Here is a 26,792-nt window from a genome sequence, read left to right as displayed (position 1 = left end):
ATGGTGAAACCTCCTGACTGTGACGCGTACAAAAACGTTGATTAACGCTTCACGTCCTCTTCCTCTAAAGCCAAAGAGGACTGAAGATGGATCGGAGTTCAATAAGTTGGAGACGCTTTGAAAAACACTGTCTGCAATTGATGACTGTACTTCATTTAAATCAATTCTTCAAGTCTTTCGGGGAAAAAAAAGCTTCAATGTCGCTACATTAATAACTAACTTTTACTTAATTCTGGAACTACTAAGTAATTAACTTCTGCAGTTCACTGTATTTTTTTCTACTACTTAGTTTTATCAGTTTTTTGGTTGATTTTCTTTTGAACAACAACTTATCAAAATCTTCAGGAAAACCAACATTCAAGGTAACCTTCAACACCTCAGTGAGGAGAGAGCTCTTCCTGTTATTCACCTCCACAGTAGCGCAATCTTTACTATCTTTTGTTCAGTATAGCTGTTACACCTTTCTGCACATGTCCAACCTTCCCAGTTCTGCCTTTTTGTATACTAATTTTTCCATCTTAACTGTTTCCGATATTGTCCACTTTGGTCAATCTAAATAAAAATCTCAACATATTTAGCTCCGTCATTGTTCTCTTCGTAATGCCTCATTTTTATTGAGCAGCACAGCACAGACCCTTACGTTTGCCCATTTTATGGTCTGTCATATTCAGGATGCATTACATTGTGAGTGGGACACTCACTGGGCAGGAAGGGTTAAACTCAAATGACTCTTAGCATTTTACTACTATAATAGCATTAATATTTTTATCCATATCTTCAAGGTATGATACATTGCTCTTATCCTTCTGCAGTAACTACATCTTTCCACGTTCCACTCTTTGGAAAGCAAGGCCTTCCCCAGGCATTCTTCCACTCAAGGACTGTGTTGAACTATCTTGGTAAAAAGCCCACTGCCCTCTGGTCAAGGTGTCCTTCAATTGAAGGACACCGGTTCATTCTGAATAGTGCTAGGTTCAGTCTATGCAGGCTTAAATGGGATTTATGTTCACCACTTACTATTCTGAACCATGTTCAGCGCTACAAAAAGTAGATCTTGCTCATTTATATTTTTTCTGAAGAAAAGGTTTAAGAAAGTCATAATGCCTATTACGAGGATATTGCTAATAAATGTCCTCACTAAGCTGACCATAGCCTCAGCCTGAGGGAAAATGCTGCCTCTCTTTCTCTGTGAAATATGCAGTTTGCTCCTAAATCTTTTGGGAACCACTTACAAACAAACTCGTTAAGGTCAAAGTTCTCAAGTATGAAAACTCCACTCAACAATTGACAGTTTTTCCACTTTTTTTTGCAGTCGGTTTTAAAAAAATATGCGGAAATGTGTCAGATTTCTCTCAGGTCATATTTGTTAAAGACTGACACTACTGGCCTCTATTAAAACAGTAAGTTGACAGTAAAGTAGGTGGAGAGAGAAGACGATGCATTGAGGACTACACACACCCTCTGCACATGGCGCATGCACTCTACCTGAGCCACTTAGCACCTTAAATAGAAAGATTTTAATTTAAAAATGCTGTAGTTACTATTGTTCAGTGAAATTACTGTCCTCACATTAAACAAACCTAAATGATAAGTAGACTTGGAAAAAAAAAATTCTAAATACTATTTATGAAGGTCATCGAAAGTCGGAGGACCTGTTCTGGTGTGATTTTCTCTTGGCTGCATATGTGCTTGGAACTCTCAGTTTTTTATCTTTACAGGTTGCTGCATCTGTTTGCAACATAAGATTTAGAGATGCAGTTCTTGACAGACACAACCCACAAGGCACGTGATGCACCACAAACTGACTGCAAACCGACTGCAAGACGGAGATTCTGACAGAGCTGTTGGCAAGGCGATGCTCTAGGTGTCAGTCACACGCAGAGAACAATCCCAAACAACCAAGCTTTACCCGCTAGATTATTGGCTGCAATACAAGCTGACAAAGACTTCTCCTCCACTTGGAGACATGTATGTTCTCAGACATCTGCTTTTATAGACTATCTGCATTTAAAAAAAAAAAAAACGCTTTATAAAATACAATCCGGATCAACCAGTCCTATCCACAGAACAAGTGGAGGAATGAGCCTTCAGAACAAAAAGGAATGTAAAAGCAGTACATGTTTTCTTCCAGGTCTTATGACATAAAAAGTTATGTTGGAAGAGCCTTTATAGAGATCATTGGGTAGAGTTTGGCAATCTCAGTTTATTTAATCTAGTTGCAGACATTTTCTTGAGGAGGGAGTCGAAAGGAATCAACGATCCAACAATAAGTCATCATGCAAGTCATCAGAGAAGCTCAACCATCAATGAGCACATGCACACACACCTGCATAACTATGAAGATGGTTTTCATTCCATCCAAGTGGTTTTATAAAGCGTTGGGTCACAGCCATGAAGGAGACGAAACCAAACAAAAAAACAAAAACAAAAAAAACAACCTGTTCAAAAGAACAGTTAAAGTGACAAGCTATCTGGGCAGAGAAAAATCAAAGTATTGTTTATTACATTGTGGTTTTTTGCCATATTTGATGCTTAAAGTACAAACTGGCCACTGAGCTTCAGGCATAAATTTGCTTTGTAAAGATAATGCCTGGTAAAGAGTTATTTTACTCCTGTAACATTTGAAGAGTTTTACTTTCCTTTCTTCTCACTAAACTGGACCAAAAAAAAAAAGGTTCACATGCTCCTTAAAAACATGCTAAATTGTGTTTCTTCTCAGCTGCAACTGTTTATAGCATAGCTTTTTCCATTTGAAATCAGCCATAGCATGCCACCGGTGACCATAAACAGTTAGCACTGGTGAATAAAAGTACATGCAGGGCTGAAGGGTTTGCTAAAATAGCTCTAAAATGCTAGTTTACTTCATTGACGAGTTGAACCGCTTAATTCTGGGTGTGACCTCATCACTTCTAATGCTTCTAGGCAAAAATTGTCCTTAAGAGTCTTCAGATCGTCTCTAATCAGTCGATACAAGGGTAAAATCAATCGTATCCATCAATCTCATCTGTAAAGGTCTGAAAGTAAGCCACTATAGCCCTATATGTAGAAAATTGGTATCGGTCAAATTGGACTCGGCAGGTGAGGTTTTCTGAAAATCGGTGATCAACCAGAAAACTGTAATCGGTGCACCCTTAACAAAACCGAAATCTATTTTACCATCAGGAGGTGTCCTCACCATGGGTTATAATAATTTTCAGATTTTTTATGATAGTTTAGTTTCATTTCAAGGTGACTTTTTCTTTGTCTAATTAGTTTAAATTACTATTTTTTTAGTTAAATATTGCTTTGTTTCAGTTTAGTTATAGTACAATTTTTAGTTTTTTTTCATACTTTTTCAAAATTTTTAGGTGTAAAGCTCAAAAAGGTCTACGTATCGCAATGTATGTTTACAATGATTGAGTAAGCAATACTTTACTACCCAAGTATCTTCATAATTTGGGTAATGAATATACGATTTAAAAAAAAATTGATTCAATTATTGTCAAACAACCAACTGAATCTGGTGTTTTCTCCCAACTTTTTCCGGTGCCATTTTGCGGAACAGCACGAGTTCCGTCAGGAGAAGTATGGAGAGCTGTGATTTTCCAACTGATTGTGTAGAAAAAATATATTTTACACAAGTACAAAAAAACTGATAAATAAATTCATAGACAGAAACACAGAGGATGTCATGTCTCTAATTTAAATATGTTTTAGTTTGATAAATGCTGTTAAAGTTTTTATCCATTAACTACGATTATTTCAGTTAAAAATGTTTTCTTAATTGTAATTTTTGTTATTTCGTTAGTTAACTATAATAATGTTGGCTCTCACTTGGCAATTTTGTTAGCTTAATAAATAGCCAAAACAAACAATCAATTATGACCACGTCTACAAGATCCGAGTTGGCCTGGAGAGCGATGAGCCCTCAAGTCACAAGAATCAAAGTCTGATATTTTCTTTCTGCATACATTGATAAAATGCTTTCTTTTGAAATTAGGATAATGCAAAAAAAATTTTCTTTATTTACCAAGATATTAAAACTGAAATGATCAAGAATAAAGGGAACAGTTCACTCAAAGGGCAAAAGAAAGCCTGATCACAGCTCACCAAAGCCTGATGACCCAGAGTGAGCTCGTCAGAAGGACCTTTGCAAAGCTGAGCAACACTTTCCCCCAAAAAATTGCAACACTTGCTTGCTTCCACGCAAACAACGCATGGGCCAGAGTGCAGCGTGCAACACTATTGCTTCATGTGTTTTTTTTGTGTTTTTTTTTAGCAAAAAAAAAAGTTTCAGTCATATCCGACTGCATGATGAAACTGCTGTTTACATTACCTCACACACAGACACGGAGGCGACTCCCTGTTCTGCCCGGTGAAACCGATTGTGACGTGAGGTTGGGAGGTGATGCGACCTCTGATTTACACCGTGACAAACGGTCTATGACGGGATTAAAGGATCGGCAAGATGAAGAGATGTGGATCAGTTGCTCAGCTCTGAGCCACATACAGCTCCTAACGGGGTGCTGACGTGATGTGAAAGTGCAAATCAGATGATGCTCTGACTGGCTTACTGTATCTGAGATGATAAACATGCTGTACGATAAACATTACCAGGAGACACACTGAGCCACAAACACACAACGGAGAAAGATTTTCTCAATCCAACCCCAGATTCCCTCTCTATTTACTGTTATTATCTCTGGGATAGTCCAACAGTTTAATTACAGTTCACCCTCTTAAATTCAGTATCTTTAAAAAGACTCCCTTTATTATTCTATACACTCGCTAATTAAGCTGTGCCAGACTATATGTTTACAGAGGGCACAACTGGTTATTGAGAAAAGTTTTTCAAGGAGGCAAACATCTGTCAAAATACAGCTCAGGCCCAGGACAGCACTAGCAACAACAACAACCCACTTTTAGGACGGTTATGCCAAGGAAGTGAGACTTGATGATAAGATGTCTGTCTGTTACTGTGTGTGGGGTCACTTCTGACTCCTGACAGAAAACCTTGGACTTTATTGAATGACTGGAGAAAAAAATGAATGCTCAAAATATTACTGCACATTTGTTTATTCATCAGCTCAGCCAAAACCAGGACTGTCACAGTCTAGTTTAGGGTAGCTTTTCCCTCCTAGCATGAACTGAGACACACAGGATTTTCATTGTAAATGTCCTCAACTGGACAGGAAAACACCTTGAAGAAATGCCCGGATTAAGGTATGTTTACATTTACTACATAGTAGTACTTTATGAAACAATTACACCTGTTGTATGTGGCTTCATGAATCATGAATTTGCACTTTGAGCAGTTAAAAAAAAATACACCAATAAAGTTTGCATGCGTAAAGTTTGCAAAACTTTATTATAGGTATTGTAATTACTTTTTCAATTAACAATTGGGATTTTCTCCATTAATTTATGATTTATGACATTTATTGTAATATATATATTTATAGGCTGCTGCAGCATTCAGTCTGTCATGTGACCTGCTGTACAAATAGGAAAGCAGCTGAAACAGTACAATTTTAATACATTCAAATAACTTTCTACCAGATTTATCTATAAACTGCATTAAAATACATTACAATCTGAAATATAAAATGAGTGAGAAAACATGTTAGCATTAGCCTGGCTCTTCATCCAACTTCCAAAATTAAAAACATTGTCAGCAGGAGCAAGAGATGAGATTATTGAATACTAGTGGTCCACCGATTGGCCGATCACTGTTCATTAAAAAGCTTGATCTGCCGATTTTGTCCAATACGAATATTTTTGTCCAAAAGTTACTAAATATAGCGACTAATTCGGGAGTTGGCAACCATGGGATGACGCTTGTTAATTGTTATTATGACTAATGTTAACCACGCACAGTTTTGGAGGTAAGATCAGTAGATGAGATCAGATTCTCATAGAAGTATTGACCGATCACTGACCTCTCAAAATTAGGGAAATCTGAGCCAATTTATCTGTGAACATTTACTCAAGACTGTTTTTGTAAACAACATACCTTTTACTGTGCAGAATAACTGATACTGCAGAAAACAAAACACATCAGTAACTAAATGTTTGAGTTGGTTACTGATGAAATGAGTGGGGGGAATTACAGGAATTTTAAAAAACATTGAAGTTTATAGCAGATATGTGGCAAACTAAGTGTTATATTCAGAATCAACAAATGCTTAATAAAAAATAAAAACAGAGTCAGGGACAAAATAATGATATTTTAACTAAAAATGTTACATTTTTGGGAAAGGTAATCACTAAGGAATGGTAACATTCATACACAATGACTGAAAATGGGAACATCTATAAAAAGGAAATCCTGCTTGAAACAGGACATACAAAACATTCAAAGCCAATCTAAGAAACTGAAGATTCTTCGGTGTTGTTGAAATTCAGATTTTGATGAATAGTTTAAACATGGGTCTTCCCTGGTTTACACTTAGCTCCACCCACCTAGCCACTGTATCATCTTGCTCTAATACAAACAGACACAAAACAGAACGCACATTGTTTCTACTTTGTGCATTCCTTCGTCTTCCTGGACTTTAAATTATGAATAACTGTTACAGTTTGGATATCATACAGCCTCCTAAATGCGATGTTTATTCACACTGGGTCGTCACTATCATATGATAAGTTCATTATACCACAAGTACTTAAATCGTTCCAATCAAGTTGTGGTTTCAGGATGCCTGTTTAAGTCTTTAAAGCTTCATATCTGTGTCCAGTTAAGATGTGAAGCCAACAATGAAAAGGTCTGTTCCTGTGTCCTTATCAATGTTCTCATCATCTCCACGAGTTCCATTTCTTCCTGCTCCTCCTTATGGACTTCCGTCCCCGTTTGCATCTTATCGCTAAGGCAGTTGAAAGGATAAGATCGTCAGGTCCAATGCCAAAGATCCCACATGACCGCCAGAGGAAGGAATTTGAGTGGAACGGAGCTCTGACGAGTGAAAAACTACTTTGACCTCACAACTCAGGCATTTTGGTTTAAGAGGTTTTTAAGGGTAAGCGCAAAAACTGGTGCAGAAAAATCCTGGCGAAAGACTAATACTGCTCTATCAACTAGTCAAAAAACCCCAAAAACCCAACCACTGTGAAGAAATAATATAACAAAATGCATGTTAGATTTATTGATCCCTGAAGCAGAGTGCATCCATTCGGCTTGTAATGGCAAAAATGTGCATGTCTTAAAGTCGGATGTTCTTTTTCCATTGCTTAGTATGCCTGGATGTGGTTCCCCTCTGCTTATTTCTTGGATGCGCTCCTCGCAATATGAGAATGTGACACGTTAAAGCTGACAGGCAGCAGCGGCATTCAGAAAAGGATCCAACTGAGAATTTTAACAACTCCATATTTAAACAAATCCACAGTGGCGCCAGAGATAAAATGGTGGGACAAAAACTTTGAATCTCATTTTATGTTTGAGGGGAGAGACTCAGCGGAACTCTTCAGGGTCATCCAGAAAAGTTTCAAACAACCCACAAGACAGATTACTTGTAACCACAAACAGCCGTTTGAAACGGTGAACTTTTATATCTACTTGTAATCTTGTATTGAGTTAGAGACCTCTGTCTTATTTGTGCTTCAAGACCTCAGAGCTACTTTTAATACGGTACACCACAGCATTCCCATTGCTTTTCAGCAATGTGCTGCTGGGATTAAAGGATCGGCACCGCAGTGGTTTTATGTGAGCAGCAAAACTTTTACAATGTCTTTTGTGGTGTCCATCAAGGATCAATTTGTAGACCTATTTTTTTTACTTTACTCATATGCTATCTTTAGGTTCAATTTGAAAAATAATCTCATTTTATAGCAACATGTCAGACAGAAGTGTGCAACTAAAGCATAATGTAAATTTATACTAAACTTTATTCTCACATTTTTACACCTTTTATTTTCACAATTTTATTCTCATATTTTTAAGTCTTTATTTTCATATTTTTGCTATTTTATAGTATGAAAACTTTCTTGCATTGTTTTGACTTTGTGACTATTCTCATATTTTTGCCTTTTTTTCATGTCATTACGAACTCATTCTCGTACAACTACAATTTTATTCTCAATAGTAGGGGAATAAAGTCTTTCTACTTTTTTTGATAATAGTCGTTTTACTACGACTATTATCAAATTATTATTACTTATCGACTTACTTGTATTGTTTTGACCTTGTTGACTTTATTCTGATGTTTGCATGCCTTTACTATCTATTTGTACTTTGTTTGCATTTTATATTACTCACGTATTATTACAAGTTTATTTCCATATCATTTGGTCTTTATTCTCAAATGTGTAAATTATTAGACAGTCAGAACATAAACCTTTTTAAAATTTTTAAAAATGGCTTTTTAACTCTTGCTGCCTGGACTTTTCAGAACTGATTTGTTTGTTTAAACCCAAATCTCTTTTTTTGTTCCCCATATCCAGATGAAAGCAGAGGAGATGGAGCTGTTGTTACTAAATGTCTCTAAACAGTTGAATAAACCACCTCTTCATGTGTGGATCTCATGAGGTTTCTTCTTGATAATTTAATCTGTGTGATGTGATTTTCTTGTCCTATGATGTCGCTGAATTATGCAGTCCTATGGTCAACTTTTGTTGTTTAGAAACATGCTTTTTGAATTCCTTTCATGTGCCGAGTTTGGCAAGGCGATCAGAAAACAAAGCACCAACCCTGGGCTTCATGGAATGGCGCAGGGCAAGGGAAGGGGCGGTTTAAAGTTTGATGGATCATTTCCAGGCAGAAGAAAGCATCATCAACACAAGGAAATTAAATGATTAAACCTCCCCTCGGTGATAACACGTGTGGTAGTTCATGCCAAGCAAAGAAGTGCCAGAAAGTAGTCTTTCTTCCACTTTCTGGACCTTGAAGGCGACATCGCACATGTCTATGTGTGTGTGTGCCTGAGCTGAGCCGGTGGTGAGACCATGAATTAAAGAGGAGATTAATGAGTCAGGACAAGGAGGCTCAGACTCCAATCTGTTCCCCGCCACACTCTGGGGGCTGTTTCTCTACAGAACCTAGTTCTGTCAGCAAACACACACGCGCACACACACCCATACACACACACATATCTAGTGTGCACACTGATACGACGCAGCAGGAACACTAAGGACTCTGGACCATGTTAGAGAGTCTGGCAGAGACAGCAGATGTTTGGACAGAGGAGAGAATGACAGCAAAGAAAACAGAAAGGCTACCAGGAAAGGATGTGTTCAGCAACAAAACCCTTCACCCTGTAGGCCTTCACCCCACCCTGACACCTCACCATGACCCACAGACCTGCCATCTGTCTGGAGGAGCTGAAGGAGAAAAACAGGGAACGGCGAGCTGGACTGGGAAGAGACGGAACGAAGGAACAAAGGGAGGCAGAGTAGACAGCGATGAGATAAAACCAGAAAAAGAAACAGAAAAAAGGAGGAATACAGTTAGCAGCTACGAGTTTTGTTGCACCTGATAGTCCGGTACTTGGTTTGATTTGGGACCAAAGTTGCAACATTTGCTACATTTTCAGAAGGTGTGGTTCTCTTTCTGCACTGTGTCAAACAAACCAAAGAATTAAGAAACCTGTTCCCTCTGCCCCTCGCCTGTGGTGGCGCTGCACCAAAAATCACTGAAGGCAGATGAGATGAAAACCTCCAAAGAAGACACTGAGCGCAACTTCCTTCTTCATGAAACGTAAAACAAAAATGGAGTGGATTTTAGCGGTTGCAAGGTTTCTCTTTTGGCATTGGGAAAAGATCACAAGTCATTTCTTCCACTAGTACTAGACTTTGATTTGGTTGTATTTACCCAGAATGCCCTGTGCTGTAGTTCTCTTTCTGCTTTTGAAGAGGTTTCTGGTCAGCTTGGCATTCATACATGTATTGGAACCCTGCCAGAGTTCACTTCAATGGGTTTTTAGAAAGCCAACGAGAATTGCTTTTTTGATCTGCATCAGAGTTCGATTACCCATCCACACCTCCCCAAAAGAACCAGACTTTCTAGGCAAACCGACTGGAGTTTGATTAAAGTTGACCAAACGTGGCTGCTGCGATGCACTCTCAGAAGGGGGAAACCCAGACAGAGAGCATCGTTCATATCTAAGAAAGTTGGAAAACTTGAAAGACGCATTTCCATATCTGATTAATATCTATCAGCAAGTGACACGTTTCCTTTTTGTTCTCCAATTCGATTATTTTCCCTCTCTCTGGAAACCTGCTGATTACAGCTTTTTCCATCACTGCCTCCCCCTGGCTATTCATTGGTGAATATAACAGTGATGGCTCTGATGCTCTCTAGCATCATTTATTCCCCAGGAAGGACTCTGCATTATCATGAAAGACTCATCAGCTGTCTTTATCCAGCCCTCAGTTCCCCAAATTTAATACAGACCAGGAGATTTACTAATCCCATGATATGCTCCATAATCTGATCATGGATACGAACACAGAAGAGGGTAGAGAGGAGGATGGTGGGGGGAGAAAATGCAATTAGGAAGGAACGGATGCGTATAGATGCCCAGGCTGCATTAAGACAAACGGGAGAGAGAAAAATCCTTCCCCAAAGGAAGGAGAGAAAAGGTGGGAAAAATGAGGGGACGACCAGCAGTAGAGAGTGAGAAAGAGGGGAACACAGACAGAGAAATGAACGGTTATGGGAGGCGGGGGGTTGTGTGTTCTCGCTGGTGACCCGATTTTCCCACTAAGCTCTAAAAAAGTGGAGCAGCACGTAGGCATCTGAGGCTCACTGCAGACATTCAGTCGCTCTGTCACACAACATGCGCGCTGCATGCGGAGCGCATCATTTATGCTGCTTCACCTCTTGACCCACATACTGTTTCCTCACGTAGCTGAGTCACTAGCATCTTCTTCCTGAAGCCCTTTGCCTCCTGCATCAGCCTCCCTGCATTCTCATCTTCTCCGGGCTTTAAAAAAACAAAACAAAACAAAACAAAAAACCCAGTTTGACCCGGACGAAGCCTGATCTGACAAGACTGGTTAACATTACTTATAGGCCAAAGCCTAAAACAAAACAGACACTTCAATTAAGATTTCTGCTTTTAAGTCAATTTATAAGTGGGACCATAAAAACAGCCAGCAAAATTTACTGCAGTAAAAACTTCAGCAAAAAAATACGACTTTATAATGTATATAATACATATGAAGGACACCCAGAGGAAGACCCAGGACAGTGCAGGGATCGTCTTTCTCAGCTGGAACTGGTCCAACTGGCTGGGGAAGTCAGGGCCTCTCTGATTAGGAAGCTGCCTTGGAGGGAGGAAGGGAGGGAAAGAATGAAGTAAGGAAGAAAGGATGGAGAAGGTAACAGATGGGCCCAGCTGCACACACACACATTCACACACCAGTAGGTGACTTGTGTCTTAGTGTCTTGCCCAGTGTCATGTCAACATGTGACAAATTGAATGAAACTCACAACCATCCAATATCCAGTCAACTACCACTCCTACTCAGCAACTTTCATGTTATTTTAGGGACATTTCTGAAAAGAAAACATTGTTATTGCTTAGCGATGCACCAATTGCATTCTCTGGCGATTCCGATTTTGACCAATATCAATTTTTTTGTCTGAAATGTTGCCAAGCAACAGTCAAACCTCTCTCACAGCAGAGCAACAGATGACAGTGGCTGATTTTTAGACCTCTAGACTTAAATAAGATTGGTGGATAAAATCAGCTTCACACTTAAGCATAGGCTGACCACTGAGCTTCCAAAACTAAGGAATTCTGAACAGATATGTCGGCGCGTCACAACTATCATACAAAATTGGAATCAGCAGTCTTGACTTTTGAAAGATCGGCTAGAAAACTGTAATTGGTGCACTTCTGTTTATAATCCGTGGAAGCGTAGGCATGAATGCCTTTGGAAGGTTCCACAGTACATGCAACAGAAATTTATTCTCACAAAATCAAAAAAACAACCATTGCTCATAAGGTCATAGGCGAGTGAATCAGAGTGTTTGCTGCTGTGACCCTGACTTTTGACTCGCTTGAACAGGCGGTCACCTCTGATGTCACCAAACCGATGCTCGGCTTTAATATATGCATGCAAAAACAATAGAGAAGGGAGCATGGCTGGGCGTGTTATCTGCATAAAGCCGCCCACCACACACACACCCATGCACACACAGAACCGCTTATTGATACGATTTGAACAAAAAGTGTCCGCCATTGATCCGACGGCCGTGTCAGGAAGAGACAAAGGCGAAACTGGCTTTTCCATCATCAGGTCCTTTGTCTGCAGAGCTGTGACACACCTGTGTGGCATAACTAAAGAGATGGCGAGGCGAATTTCTAGTTTTGTGTGTGTGTGTGTGTGTGTGTGTGTGTGTGTGGCCGCATGTTCTTTGTTTGAAGAAGTCACGTGACCCAGTCTGACTTGGCGCCGTCCCCTCCCCTCTGCAGTGCGCCACCATACAATAAAAAAACAATAAAAAAAAACACTTCTATAAAAAAAGACAACAACAATGTTGCAGGTCTGGCTCTGTACACCCACTCAGTTCTGGAAAGTTCATTAGCAAACACAAAACTCTGGGAGTTGATTGGGGTGGGGAGGGGTTAAAGTGATGAAGGGAAAGACGAAGGTGGTGAGGATGGGAAGGATGGTGAGCCGGAGAGGGTCGAAGCAGTTTTGGATGTTACAACAATATCTACTATTTAACAAAGTGATCAGTGGGAGAAAACTCTGGAAAACGGTGGAATTTAGAGGGTGGGCGGTTATGGGTCCATGGCGGATTTAGTGGCTGGAGTCAAAAGACGATAAAGAGAGACTGCCGGGACAGGAGGAGCCAAATCAAGAACTTCAGAAAAAGATTATCGACGTGAGGATGATGCAATGCAGATTGAGGTGCACAAAGAAAAACACAGTCCAAAAATCAATCGGTGGCAGGAGGAAGGAGAGAGGAAAGGACACGCAGGGGGAGATGTAAAGAAAACGAAGCCTGGGCTGGGGGTGGAGACAGAGAAAGGGTGGGAGAGGGAGTGGGTGGGGGGGGGGGACCCGGATAAATCCCAAGAGTGAGATTTCCTCCGTCGATTTAACCGCGCATCTGATGTGCATGTTAATTACAGACGAGGAGAGACAGTAAATATGTCTGCCAGACAGAATGGTGCACTGGAAGCTCAGGTGCCCCCCGAGTCAAAACAAGTCAATGAACAGACCCTCTTGGAGACTTTGAACTCATTCTCACTGTCCACTTTAATGTACAACCAGCCTGCTTACACTCACAATTTATCAGGACCCTCAGTTCAAAGAGTGAAAATCCTTCAAATTTGTGAAACTTGTGTCGACATACCATCGTCGTAGCAACAAGAAAATCAGACATTTCATTCGAGAATAGTCAGGAATGAATCCCAAGATCATTTTCACTAAATAAGGGGATTCATAATTATTTACATCTCTTCTGGTAATCTTATTTATAAATTCATATAATAGCATAGTGGATGATGTTGAGTTTACCAGTGGGATTTTCTGGTATTTCATTATTTATGCTGAGCAAATCCCCATTTGTGTTAGCAACAGGAATCACTCCTAAACAAGCTGTTGCTATGTAGATGACATCTAATGGTTGTTATGGAGACTCCAAGATGTCACTCTTTGCAGCACTTTATAACAGTGAGATGTTTTTTGCCAGTTGTGTCATAGGTCGTCAATAAACCTTGTGTCAAAACAAATGGGTCTCTATGTTGCATCACATTTTTACATTTTGGCCAATACTGTTTGTTTGTTTTATTCCCCTATGATAAGTCAAGTAATATGGCTACAAAGTCAAAAGGTTTGCAACTGTGGGATGATTTTCAACATTTGAGGAGATAATGAAGATCAGTTTCACAGGTATCTCATGTGTTGGTGCTGATTTGTCGGTGCGACTTTATATGATCCTGTAAAAGCCTATTAAAGTCACAAAGTCTAAATGTCTTTGTTCCATTTATTTTAAAGGGATTCTTGAGGTACCAATTATTATCTAAATGAACAGTAGGATTTTAAAAAAAGTTGACGTATATGCAACTAGAGTAAAAAATAATAATTTTACTCTAAGGATCACATAGCAACTACATCAACAGATCTGCTCATGACTGTATTACACCAGCTCTATAAACTGCTTTGCATATCTCAGTCTACAGTAGGTCAGTTCCTACTAAATACATAATAATTTGCTCAGATGAACTTCTTTTTTTAAAGGGGAATTTTCCAAAATTTCTGGTAAAGTGATACACATATACAAGTTGAGAATACTTTCGACAGCTACGGTGTGCGTGGGTCAGTATGTTATGGACAATGGAGAAACACAATGTACACTGTGTGCTTGTAGAAAGGAATTTGTTTTATTGACGGGGAACTTTTCACCAAATGGGTCAGTCAAAGTTGTTTTCCCTTCGGTTCAAAACGACAGCTTTAATATTTTTATCTTGTTTTCAGATGCAGCCCCACAGATAGATGTGACACACTTTGGGACACTCCGGTGATGTCTGGGTAGATCGTGCGACACGAATACGGAGGCCATAGTCCTCAACATGGCCGTCCCGGGTCGATGACCCTTGCCGCATGTCTTCGCTCTCCCTCTCTGTCTCTCTCCCTCTCTCTCTCATAACCCTCTTTCCTGTCTTACCATTCACAAATAAAGCCAATAAAATGTGTTTGTCACATTTCAAAAAATTTAACAAAATCATCTAAATGTGGAACATGTCAGAGCAGTTGCTACAGAAGTTCAGGTGACCAAAAAATAAATAAAAAAATAATGCAAGCTCGTTCCTCTTGTAGTTAACTTTCCGTGACCTCACTGAAACCATTAGTGCAGCCTGCCGCCTGCAGTAATGTTGTCCCTTTTTTTCTCGTTTTCCCACTGAAACGCTCCCTTGTTCCCATCAAGCTGCAGCCAAGCGTCCCTAGACCATGGCAGCGAGGTTTGCCTTTATTAGGCTGTCAAAGGAGAAAAAAAAAACAAAAACAAAAAAAACACTGCTTTCCCCAGTAGCTGCTTGAGATATTATTCATCTCTAATTGGTAATAACCCCATCCCCCCTTCCTCACCCCCACCCTGAGGCAGCTCAATCTCCACCAAGTAATCACTGCCATCGCCTCCTCTGGTGGAAGCGGCATTATTAGGTCGGTGGCACTGTCTCTACCTCTCCGCTGTCTGCCAAGGAGGTTTATTATCCCACAATATATGGCTTTACTTGGCTGCTTCTTTTAAAAGCGCGAGCTGCAGAGGGAGAATTCTGGCTGAGCCCATTTATCTCCCATCCTCAGCTCCAATCAGATATCTCAGCAGCCCGGACAGGGAAGACTCCAAAATAGGCTCCGACAGGATCGTTTAAGCTCAGGCTTTCACTTTTCCCCATGGCGGAGGATGCTCTGTTGTGCAAAACACCTTTCACTTTTCAATATGCATCTCCTCCTCCCGCCCCCAACTCAACTATTTCCCCAGTTTGGGAATCTGATTTTCTGTTTTCTTTGTCTTTTGAAGAACATTTTATGAAATATGCAGCAAAAAAGTGCAACCTCCTATTGCAGTATACTGTAGGTAAGACGGGGTTTATGCATATTTCAAAATTAAAATTTCACTTGTTTCCGATTTCTGAGATTTTGCAGCGTTTTGGACATTTGAGTAAAAATAATGTTAAAGGGCTGAGTGCTCGAATAGTAATCCGGTCTTAATATTTATAGAATCGACGAACCCTGAAGTAAAACAATACTGCAAGTGTATTTCAACTTAGTGCCATCTTCTGTGATTCCACTGCTGTTCTCGACATCTGAATAAAAATAAATATCAATAGCTTTCATACTTAGAACTTGTTAAAAAAAAAAAGAAAAAAAGAAAAGGAGATTCTATAGAAGGTGTTACTCTTACTCTTGCTTGTAAAAACCACCAGTCCAGTTCAATCTGAAGGAAAAGTCGCAGAGTAAATAGGATGAAATAATCCTTATTTGACTTCTGGAGGAGTTTTCATTCAGTCAGTGAAGAATCAAAAATACTTTTCAGTTAAAAAGATGAAATAAAACTTTGAATAAGGAAACTCTGCTCAATCAGGTAAAATAAAAAATAAGTATTAAACAATTTTAGAACCACGAATCTTCAAAAACTGTTGCATTGTGGTTTAGAAACTTTCAATTCATACATTTGCAGTGGTGGTATCAATCTGCTGATGCGCTACTCTCCGAGTTATTTTTTTTTTAAGCTAACATTTTGGCTAATTTTGAAAAAGGTAATGCACTTAGCTTCCCCAAAATAATTTTTCCAGATAAATTCTAAAGGCCAGTAATACTTCAGTGTGGAAGCTGTTAGAATATGTTTTAAACATCAGAATATGTTTAAAACCAAAGGATGAGTCCAAATTCAGAAGTTGCACCTTTGAAGGCAACATTTAAAGGCTGATTATGTCACAACGAAGGCTGTCGAAAATCGATGGCTCCTTCACAAAAGCGTCCTTTTCTCCAGATTTGTTCTTGTAATAGTAGACCAAGTAGTTTTTTTAAATATCATTTTTGCTAAAAGAAATGTATATATATTAATTAATTTAAATGGATTAACTAAAACAAAAAACTTCAGCAAGATTTTGAGTTCCATTTTTATCAGCTTATATTTAGTTTCTTCACAGTTGCTAGGTGACAGAACATACATTGAAGTCAGGGCAGGAGTATATCCAAGGGGATCAATTTAAAAAAAGAAGGAGACTTTAGCAGATGGCGAGTTTTCACAAAGGCTTGATGTATTACAGCAAGTTTGCTGTTTTATCAGCCAGTCAAAGACTCACTAAAATCTCCTATCAGTGCATTTCTACAACACAAAGAATTGCTTCACGTGACTCATTCACATCGAACATGATGTCGACTTTTTTTTTTCTCTTCAGTTTCAATTCCTTTAACTCATTGCTATTGTTACAATAACAATGAATTAACAGGTACAAGGACTGAGAAATATTTCAGCGCAGCAGAGAGAGTGACCTTGCTGCTTCTCAGGGCAGACTGATATTTCATCAGCTAACAGTAAGAGCACACCTGCCTCACAGCGATACCCACATCTGCCAACGGCTTTGACTTCCCTCCTCTGAGGAGGCGTCGGGGGAGGAGAGCGAGGAAGAGAAGAGGAAATGAAAGACAGAAGAAAAGAAAAAATCCCACAACAAAGTATTATACGGGTTTTCACCAAGAGACCGATATAGTTCAGAGAAAGTGTAGGCAGAGTCTGAGGAGAAACAAGAAAAAATGAAAGGGGAAAAGTCACAGCACCAGCGGTAAAACACCTGGCAGTAGATCTTAAGTTGGGCTATCACTGGAAGTGGCCCAGATTTGTCACAAACAGATCAGAACCTAACAAGTTTAATGAGCTGAATGGATCTAGAAAATAAGATGAAGACAAAAAAAAAAGGAAGGAAGCAACATCATGTGCTAACTGCAGTTGCAGGAGAGAAGTGAAACAACTGTAAATGGAAACATCCATCATCCTCATCCATTCAAAATTTTTAATGAAGTCATTCACGTCTCCCAGTCCGGGTGACACTGACACGCTAATCGGTTAGCACACCACACCCACTTATCTATGCCTAAAATAGTACTGATGTAGCTTATGTTAAGCCAAATGGAGGAAGCTTGAGCTCATTGGTAATGGTGAGATATGTTTATTAACAACAACACTGACGTTAACATGTGGTTATGTTGGGAAATTTCCACATGGTTCATGTTTCCAAATAGCATACTCACTCTCACATCACTCATGTGAAACTGCATTCCAAGTTATTGTTAGGTATGCCAACAATGTAGTGCTGAAGTAGTTGTAATATTTTTTCAGGCAATGATTACACAGTCTTCTTCATAAAACATGGTGATTAGAGTCGTACCGAGATGTGATTGGAATGAGCTGGTGTTTGGCACCATCGGCTAGTTGAAAACTAAGAACTGCAACCTTGCACAGGGTGTAGACATTTGCTTACAGTATTCGGTATTAAGGTTGATACTGATAGTTGGCAAAAAGCATCAAGATGCATTTTAAAAATCACAACTCTATTTGTTTTCCTCATTTGTTTTAAAATGATTGGAATAATCAGAATCTGGAGCTTTGATAAAGCTTTCTATAAACTAAGAGTCAAAAATGGGTCACAAAATTCTGATTGGAATATCTCCTCTAACTCATGTTAAGTCTAATTTAACCCTTAACTGCCACCCCAAAAACACTTATATGTTACCCAGAGGGTAACATATAAGACTGGTGTCCTCGTGGTTTAACAACGGGGTTTTAACAATGCATGCACGATTCACTGTATGTATGGAATTCCTCTTGAGATCCTAACACTAGCAGGGGTTAAAATCTGTCAGTGCAGACCACCAACAAAACGTAGTGCAGCAGGAGTGTAATCATGAGATCAGCACATGCTTTTTTTTCTTTTTTTTTTATAAAGGTGGGAACTCAATTATGTAACAACTAACAGCATGTTGTAAAGTTTTATGGTTACAAAACATACCCTGTTAGCTGGTTGCTAAATCAGACTCCTGCAAAATCCAGGTAGCTAACCCTGAAATGCGTTTCTGTGCACAAACAGCAGGGCTATGCCCACCTAGCTGTAGTTTCACAAACATGCCTCCGAATGCTGAGATGTTGGTTTCTATAGAACCGACCTCTGACCTGTTGTTATCCAGCAGTGGGTGACTATAAACAGCTCCTCCCTCTGGTGCTCTATATCATAAAATCAAATGGATGGGACAAAGGAAAACCGCTGACCTCGACTGTCCTGGAGGTGACACAACACAAAGAAAACAACAGTGCTGCGCTGCACTAGACAACTACACCCCGAAAAAAAAAAAAGAGGCATGCATAGCTTTCATGTGAATGCAGCTGCTTTGGCAAAGAGCACAAGAGAAAAACACTGTCCTGATAAACTGGTCAGATGGTGAGGGAGTGGAAGCACAAAGCGCGGAGCAATCAACTGACCGCACAAACAAAGGACTATCTGTAAAAGCCCTGGACTTCATCTTTCCCTATGAGGAAAACTTCCATTGCGCTGAGGCAGGCGGGCTGCAGGACGGCTCCAAAGCTCGTTAAGCCCCCCCACTTCGATCCAGCTCATCGAGTTCCCAGATGCTGATCAATTAGTGGACAGCTGAAACAGCTGCTGACCACGCAAACATCCTGCTCTTACTGGGTTCTAAACACAGACGGTTCTCCGACACCGTGTGCTGACTCCTGCAGCACGTTCCTCTCAACCAATGCAGCTAATCCGGACGTCTGTTCCCGTCTGCCGGTCAGGGCGGCCGACCGGACGCCTGGCGAGTCGTCGAGTCAAAGGCATGTTCACGGCTGGGTAGCAGAGACACAGCGTGTGATGAAATGAAACCCGAGCCCTGCAGGTCAACATCGGCAGGCGGCCAAGACTCAAAGCATCCGACACATTAACACTACACAGTGAAGCAGGTGTAGTCCTGACAGAGATACACAAGGAATGCTCCCATCACGCTTGTCTGGCTCATGTCGATTTCTGGTTTCTATTCTCATTCCTTGGTTAACTGTAACAGCAATCTTCAGCTAACATGCATCACATTTATATTGAAAAGAAAAGAAACATTCTATTGTTTACCGATCATACTTGTCTGACTGATGCCACTTTTGTGGTTGAATATAACAGTGGCTGTCAGCTACCAATTTCATTTATTTTTAGTTTTTACATTTAATCAGTAAATTAACATTTTCTAAAGGACATAACAGGAACAGACAATAATTCTACAAGTTCTTTGACGGATGCTGTGGTTTAGAAACTTAAAAACAATAAAGAATTATCTGCATTTATGTTAGACACAGTATGTTCATAAACTTTTTAAAACACTTTAATTGCCTTGTTGCTGAAAATATGCAATATAAATAAAATTACCTTACCTTTCAATCAACTCAAAGTACATGCTCTTGCCCTTGTAGATCAATCATCTTTCTTGCATTGAATGAGAGGCTCTGATCGGCTTTCTTGCGATCAGAGCCAGTTCCACCCTCTTATTGGTGCATCGCATCAGCAAAAAGTGTTTCATTTCTAAACCACACATCTAGCTCAAAAATCAGGAAGGTATCTATTTCTGTTTTTTAATCTTATTGCTGCCAGCAGGGTTCCACAAACAAAGGTGTCGACATGGAAATCTTCTATGCGGGAATCTGAACTGAACTTCCCCATGTAATCAAACCAGCATATCAAAGTATTCTTTATGAGTGTGGCAGCACAAGCAAACAACATGAGCCTTAACAGACTGTGTGTGTGTGTGTGTGTGTGTGTGTGTGTGTGTGTGTGTGTGTGTGTGTGTGTGTGTGTGTGTGTGTGTGTGTGTGTGTGTGTGTGTGTGTGTGTTCTTAGAAGACTCACCCATCCTCCTTGGCTCTCCACCCAAGGTTCAATCTGCTCATCCAGGTAGACGGTCATCCACTCTACAATCCTGGCTACCAGGTGGCTCATCTCCTTCTCCACGCACTCCACGCACAGCGCACCACCAAACGCGAAGAGCCCCACGATGCGGCCCCAGTTGACGCCGTCCCGGAACACCTCGTCCATCACGTTCTCGAAGCTCTGGTAGGCGGTGGCTGGTGTGATGTGCAGCGTGCTGTGAAGGTCGTTGAAGGCGCGGGAGTAGCGCAGCTCGAACTCGCGGGCCGTGTCTCGTAGGGCCACTTTTACTGCGTCCATTGTTGCTGCCGACGCCGCCTGGTGCCGCCTAGGGGATCCTGGACTCGTCCCGTTAAAAGTCCCATTAGCGCACCTCTCTAACGTCTGCTCGTCGTCCAACCCTGCGTCCCCGGCACCCGTGCCGTCCGGGGGCTCGGTGGGCAATATGTGTTGGATCGGATAGTTCCTCTGAGACAGTTTAAATCTAATGTAGAACAGCACCAGTTCTTTGTTTCGTGACATTTTTTTGTCTAATCAAGTTTCTTGATCTTTCTTCTGGTCCGTGTCTCTCCCCGTCTTCTGGTCCCTACCTAGTTGTAGTGAGAGCGAAAACACACTGTGCTTCTTCCTGGGGTTCCTCCGTTTAGACCATCATGGTCAGCTGACAGCCACAGGACTCTTGGAGGTGAAAACCCAACCCACATAAGGCTGACGGATCAAATCAGGCCCTGCAGAAAAAATAACAAGGAAAAGGTCAAAGTCTTCGTAGCCGATCCATAGAAGATACTGCAACGGTAACAGGAGGAAGGGGGAGCATGAGGACAGTCCTGTACTTCCAAATTGAATTTGGACAGGTGGGGTCAAAGATCAACTCTCTAATTGGGCTGCCGCATATGGAACAGATGGCAGCGACAATAAAGATACAACGGTGGAGTGAAAGAGAGCTGGAGAGAGGAGAGAATGAGGGCGAGAGTGTCAGGAAGGTGGCGAGAGATCCAGACAGGCCTCCTTATCAGTGACCTCTGTCCTCCAGTTTGACCTACCTCATCTCCACGTCGTCTCTGTACAACTCACACAAACTCATCTGTGTGGTGTCACACTTACTCATCCACTTCAAAAACTGGATTTTTCCAAACTATTTCAAGTGCAAACCCGTGTGCCTGGGCCAACACAAGGTATCTTCATGGCCTGAAAGGTGTGTTGTCAATAAAGGTTTGGCAAACACCACAGAGATCCAGTTCCATCTGATCTAAATCAGACTATTTTTGGGGGCGCAGGGAGGCTGTTTAGCTGTAATCAGTTGGTCAGAAGCAAAAAATCTGATATTTTTTTCCCCCAATTAGTAAACAGCCTTGAAACACTAACTGCTGAAGTTTTTGAAAATATCTTCACAAGCAATGACGATAACAATGGAGCAACCCCCGGTATTCACAGTGGTAAGTACAGACGACATCTGTCCGTAAATACTAAAAATCCACAAACACTTAATCCCAGGCCCCAAAAAACTCCTTATAAATGATTATTTAAATAGTTTGACCAATAAATATACTGGAGGTACAGCCAATCAGTGCCATGAAAACAAACATAGCTTCTAGATTAGCTGCTTTGCCAACTTCATCCTATAGTGTTTCCTGTAGCATTTAGCTTCCTGTGCTGCATTTTTCTTTTCAATATTTCAGATACAATCTACAAAAAAGTCTGCAAATAGGCAAATTTTTCCCAAATAAAGTGAAATTGTGTTCCACTGGAAAGACCACAAATACTGAGCCGAGAATAGGTGAAGGGGTCTACTGTAAATTCATCCTTCCATTATCTAAATTGGTTTATCCTAACAGCGTGGGGGTGGGACTACACCTTGGACACATCGCCAGTCCATCATATGGGACCACTTGAAAGTGATTAATAAAGTCTTGAATACAACACAAATAAAGAAGCCCAGAAAAATCAGATGGTGACTTAAATCGGCTGAAACTTGACTCAACTGGTTCCCCAACAATTTAAAAATACAATCCTTTACAGAAATGAATGCGTATTTCACTAAAGTGACAGACTGACAACACCCTATGGAAAGAAAGTTGTGACTGAGCGAGGAACTCAAACAAAACGCATTCCTAATAAAATAAGCTAAACATTTTGTGATGTCAGACTTCTATATTTAATTTGTCTCAGTCTGTTTTATTAAGAATTAATGGAGATGTCCTTCTCTTGTTTTCATTGGGCTTTTTTGTACAGATATCTCTGTCCCATCTCCTGTTGGATTTTTAGAGATGTAGAGCTCTGAAAATCTAAAACAAAAAATAAAAAAAAGTCAATGCTTTGCTTTATTTTACAACACGAATGTCTTCTTAAAGCAATTATGCTTAAAATGCATGTAGAAAGTAGAACAAAGTGAACAAACATCCCCGATCGGTTACTATGACAGATGTTGCCAGCCTCTGCACACCCACAGAGAAATTCTACACTTTGTTTTGCTGCACTGGTTGAAGGAAGCGGTTTAAATGTTAAACCTCTTGGCAGGAGGTATATCTGAATACCAACAACGCCCTGGAGTCCAAATCACATCTTTCTGATGGGCTCTGGATTTATGAAGCGCCTTTTGGACTTTCAATAATGAAAAATCTACTTTATCGTTGAACACAAAATAATAAATAAGGCAGGTTTTGAAAGAGGAAAAAGAAATGACTCACCGCTGGGTCATATTATGAAACAAAAGTCATTAGCAGATGAGAATCAACGCACTAACATAATCCCTGTTATAAAAGAAAACAAGCAGATTTTACTTGTATAGTTACATTCCAAGTGCTAGATAACATCTGACTGAGACATTCTGTAACAACTCTTCTGTGGGAGAAGTTACCTTCACTCTGTTCTCATTCATTTGACTCTTTTTGTTTCACAAAAGGATCTGGCTGATGATCCCAAACTACCTCCAAGTTATCACGTGATAACCTGACATTTCCTGCAACAGTAACGCCATTTAAGCCTGTTAAGCACATGAGCCTAATAATTAGTGTATCAGACAGATGGATGCAAATCATCCTTGCATCACCTCATCACACAATGGAGAATCAGGCACTGACTAGCAAGTAAGGTTTCAGGTAAGGTCGGGAAAAAAAACTTCAGCTCTCCGTCCGGAACCTTCCAGTTCCAGAGAGATCAGGACCAGCCCAGAGTGGCGGGTGGAAAGCAACAAGACTGCAGTGTTTACAAAGGCCACATGGTCCCCAGCTGCCAACACGTGGCTCGGCCTGGAACGGCGCAGTGGAGATGTAAACACGGAGGCTCTATAGGAATAACAGCGAGTCCAAATGTGGCGTTTGAATGTTTCCACGAGATCCGACAGTAAGGGTAATTTGACCAAAGTAAAGTCTGTGATCATATTGATTATGGGGGAATGTTGGCTGGACTGGCTTTTGTTTGTTTGTATTAAAATAAATAAATAAATCCGCCCAACTTTTTTTTTTCTGGATGTGTCTATTTGACGACAGCCTCAAAATTAAATGTTCAGAGCAGTCCATAACATTCGCCTGGTGAGAACAATAAATCCGATTTAACACGATTGTCTTACCAGAGCTGGATGAAAAATGATAGAAAAGGGAAATCCTGGCTCCAGGGTAAATGGTTCTTTCCGACTCGTTCGAAGTGTAGAAACGCTGTCAAAACGCTTAAATGTAAACACTAGCACTCTGTTTACTGTGTTGAGTAGGTTTGAACATACATTTCAACATGTGCCCCTTTTATGGACCCTCCCCTGTTGCGTAACAAGAGACGCGATTAGCTGCATTCAGTGGCTGAGCTTCGTTTGTCATCGACGAGGCAGTCCGCCCGCCAGGTATGGGAAAGGCGGGGAGGAGCGAGTCAACAAAAAGCTCATTTTTAGCCGCGCGTGAGAGCCACAACAAGCCCCTGTACGGAGAGTTTTCAATTAAAGAATGACAAACACTATTCCAGGGACGAGGAAGAGTCCTCCTCCTCTTCGTCAACGCTTTCGCCGGGTCATTCACCGGCGGACAGTTGGGTAACGCATCCGGTGTGGTTTGAATCGTGAGCTGGACCTATCGGCGCAGGACCGCACGTCTCTACTGCGAGCAAAAAATGTACCAGAATCCGTAAAATAGAATAATCAAAACAGCGCTGTCTGAAAATCTTACATTTGTTGTCCTCAGGTCGATGAAGTGTTATTTATTAACGGAAACGAGATAATATGAACAAAACATTTAACGAACTGATTTTTTAATTGACTACCCGTCTTAGTAGTACTGTCTAATAATGATTCAATTTTTGGAGAAATTACAAATTTTATTTTAAAACGATATTAATAAAGCTTATATAGACTTTCTTTTGCCGCATTATGTCCCGAATATTTCATAATGAAAAAAAAGAAGAAAAAAACCAGAGTGCTGCGGATGAACGAAGGGTCCCTGAAGGCATCATCACCAGGCCATTCTCCTGGTTTAACGCACCGGGAAAGGAGCGTTAATCACGACACGTGAAAATTAAGCCACTTTGAGACGCCACCATGAACCACATTTAAATAGTATTCACCACACCAGCATCTTAACAACAACAATGACATTTTAAACCCGGTGATGAAGACTAGCACAGCTCCACCTCTGCTATCCCAACAGCGGCAGCGATCCAGAGAATATGGCTGTCACCGCGTCTCATAGAAAGCTGCGAGCCAACAAATGTGTCCTAAAAAAGCAACAAATAGTTTACAGAGCCGCCCGAGCACATTTGGGCTTAGGCGGAACAACGGAACCTAAACAATCTTGGCAGAAACAAAATACAGATCTCTCGTTCATCCATATCGGCCGACCTCTCTGCGGTGGGAAGATTCACAAGCAAAGCCACGGCAAAGCGCTCCCTTTACACGTCATTTCCCCAATGAAAGAACACACGGCTCGGAGTGAGACTCGTGGGATTAACTGGAACTCTTACTTGTAGGGTGGTCTCCACAAACTCATGTCTGTCGGAACACTATCCGAACCCCGGTGGAACTAGGAGCGATCCAAACCGTCATTGCTAGCCTGCCTGGCTAACGCCGACGGAGCTCCTTATTGGTTCCCAGTTGCACAGATCCGCCCACCGTTCTACGTGGTGCGTGACCAAACCACAGCCTGTGGAATAAGTTTATTTCACTACCGTATACTGATTTAAACCCACGGCGAGGCTCTCCTGGTCGGAAGTCGCGGTTGTTGTGAACTGCACTAGGCGAACTGTCGTTAAAAAACGGGGGAATAACAGCGAGTCCAAATGTAGCGTTTGAATGCTTCCACGAGAAGTTACAACTCTCAGCCAAAATACAAAACCGTACCGTTAACAGTTAATATTTTCTTACTTCTTCATTTGTAATATTAGCTTTACAGGGGTCCATGTAGCAGCTGTCGGGCGCCTTTACACTTAAGTGGACAACAAAAGATGTGAGAGGTCTCCATAGTAACCTTTGTTACCCCCAAATCCAAAGGCTCATGGGAATACCAGAAGTTAGACCACACTGCCATCGTGTGGACAAAAGTGAGAATGTCAGAAATCTGTCACAACTGGACCAACGGATTAAAGACTCTTTCTCCAAACAAGTTTTGGAAACATACTTAAAAAAAAGTAGACTATTGAACTGGATTTGTGATGGAATTGTTTTCCTCATCATGTTTGCATTTTTTAAGTTACATTCATAGTTTGAGTCTTGACATTCACAAAATGTCTCCATTAAATGTAAAAGTTCTGTAAATTCTTTTAGAACCTTTACGCCACTCATAAATGGATTCCTGAAGCAGAAATATTGTTTTGCGGTTATTTAAAACAAACAAACAAACATCAGCATCAACTCAGACGTTGAAAACAGTTCAGAGTAAGTGGCACTGAGTCTTTGTGGATCCGGGGAGAGCATGGAGGGCATTTTCACCAGGCTTCAACTTTTGTTTCAAAAACGTATTTAACACTTTTTAAGTGCACTAGTTCATAAATCTCCATAAAACTCCAATGAGTTAATTAGTGCAATATCTACATATTAACATTTCGAGCCAAAGGTTTTACTTAACCAGTACCATTTATTCAGGGGTTGTGTTAGCTGAATACTTTTCGTCTTTGACAGGTTTTTTAAACGGTTAAAATCTGATGGTTACCCATGAATTTTGACAGATTACACACACCGATCAGACCACTTGGTGCTACTATGGAGAGAACATCACGGAGATAACTAAATCAATCAATATAAGGAAAACCACCATCAGAGTATTATCTTGATCTGGATGCTATTGGAGAGCAGACGTTGAAAACATATGAACCCAGAAGCTGAGGGGAGCGTTCGCTGGATCAGCTGACGTTCAGATTCACCCCATTCTGACCACTAACTGGTGAAATGTTACCTGATTTCAAAACTTTGTCACTGCAAAGGAAGACCACAAAGAGGAATCGGGGATGAACTGAATGAGAACCTGATGAAGGATA

The 26,792-nt window shown here is 40.7% G+C and overlaps 1 protein-coding gene across 1 annotated transcript in view; it reads right to left on the bottom strand.

The window, feature by feature from the left end:
- Window positions 1-25,785, bottom strand: part of bcl2l1 (BCL2 like 1) — a 34,588-nt gene extending 8,803 nt beyond the window's left edge. Inside the window, exons 1-2 of the mRNA XM_055048549.1 lie at window positions 25,684-25,785; window positions 20,325-21,070 (exon numbers count right to left, since the gene is read on the bottom strand). Of these exons, the coding sequence (XP_054904524.1) occupies window positions 20,325-20,864 (540 nt within the window). The 5' untranslated portion in view covers window positions 20,865-21,070; window positions 25,684-25,785. The remainder of the gene's footprint in view (window positions 1-20,324; window positions 21,071-25,683) is intronic.
- Between the last annotated feature and the right edge of the window lie 1,007 nt (window positions 25,786-26,792).

This window comes from Poeciliopsis prolifica, unplaced genomic scaffold, assembly GCF_027474105.1.
Source record: "Poeciliopsis prolifica strain line A6 unplaced genomic scaffold, Auburn_PproV2 SCAFFOLD027, whole genome shotgun sequence".
NCBI classification, from domain to species: Eukaryota; Metazoa; Chordata; class Actinopteri; order Cyprinodontiformes; family Poeciliidae; genus Poeciliopsis; species Poeciliopsis prolifica.
Note: the sequence above shows the minus strand (reverse complement) of the source record. Positions and strands in the feature narration are given on the sequence as shown.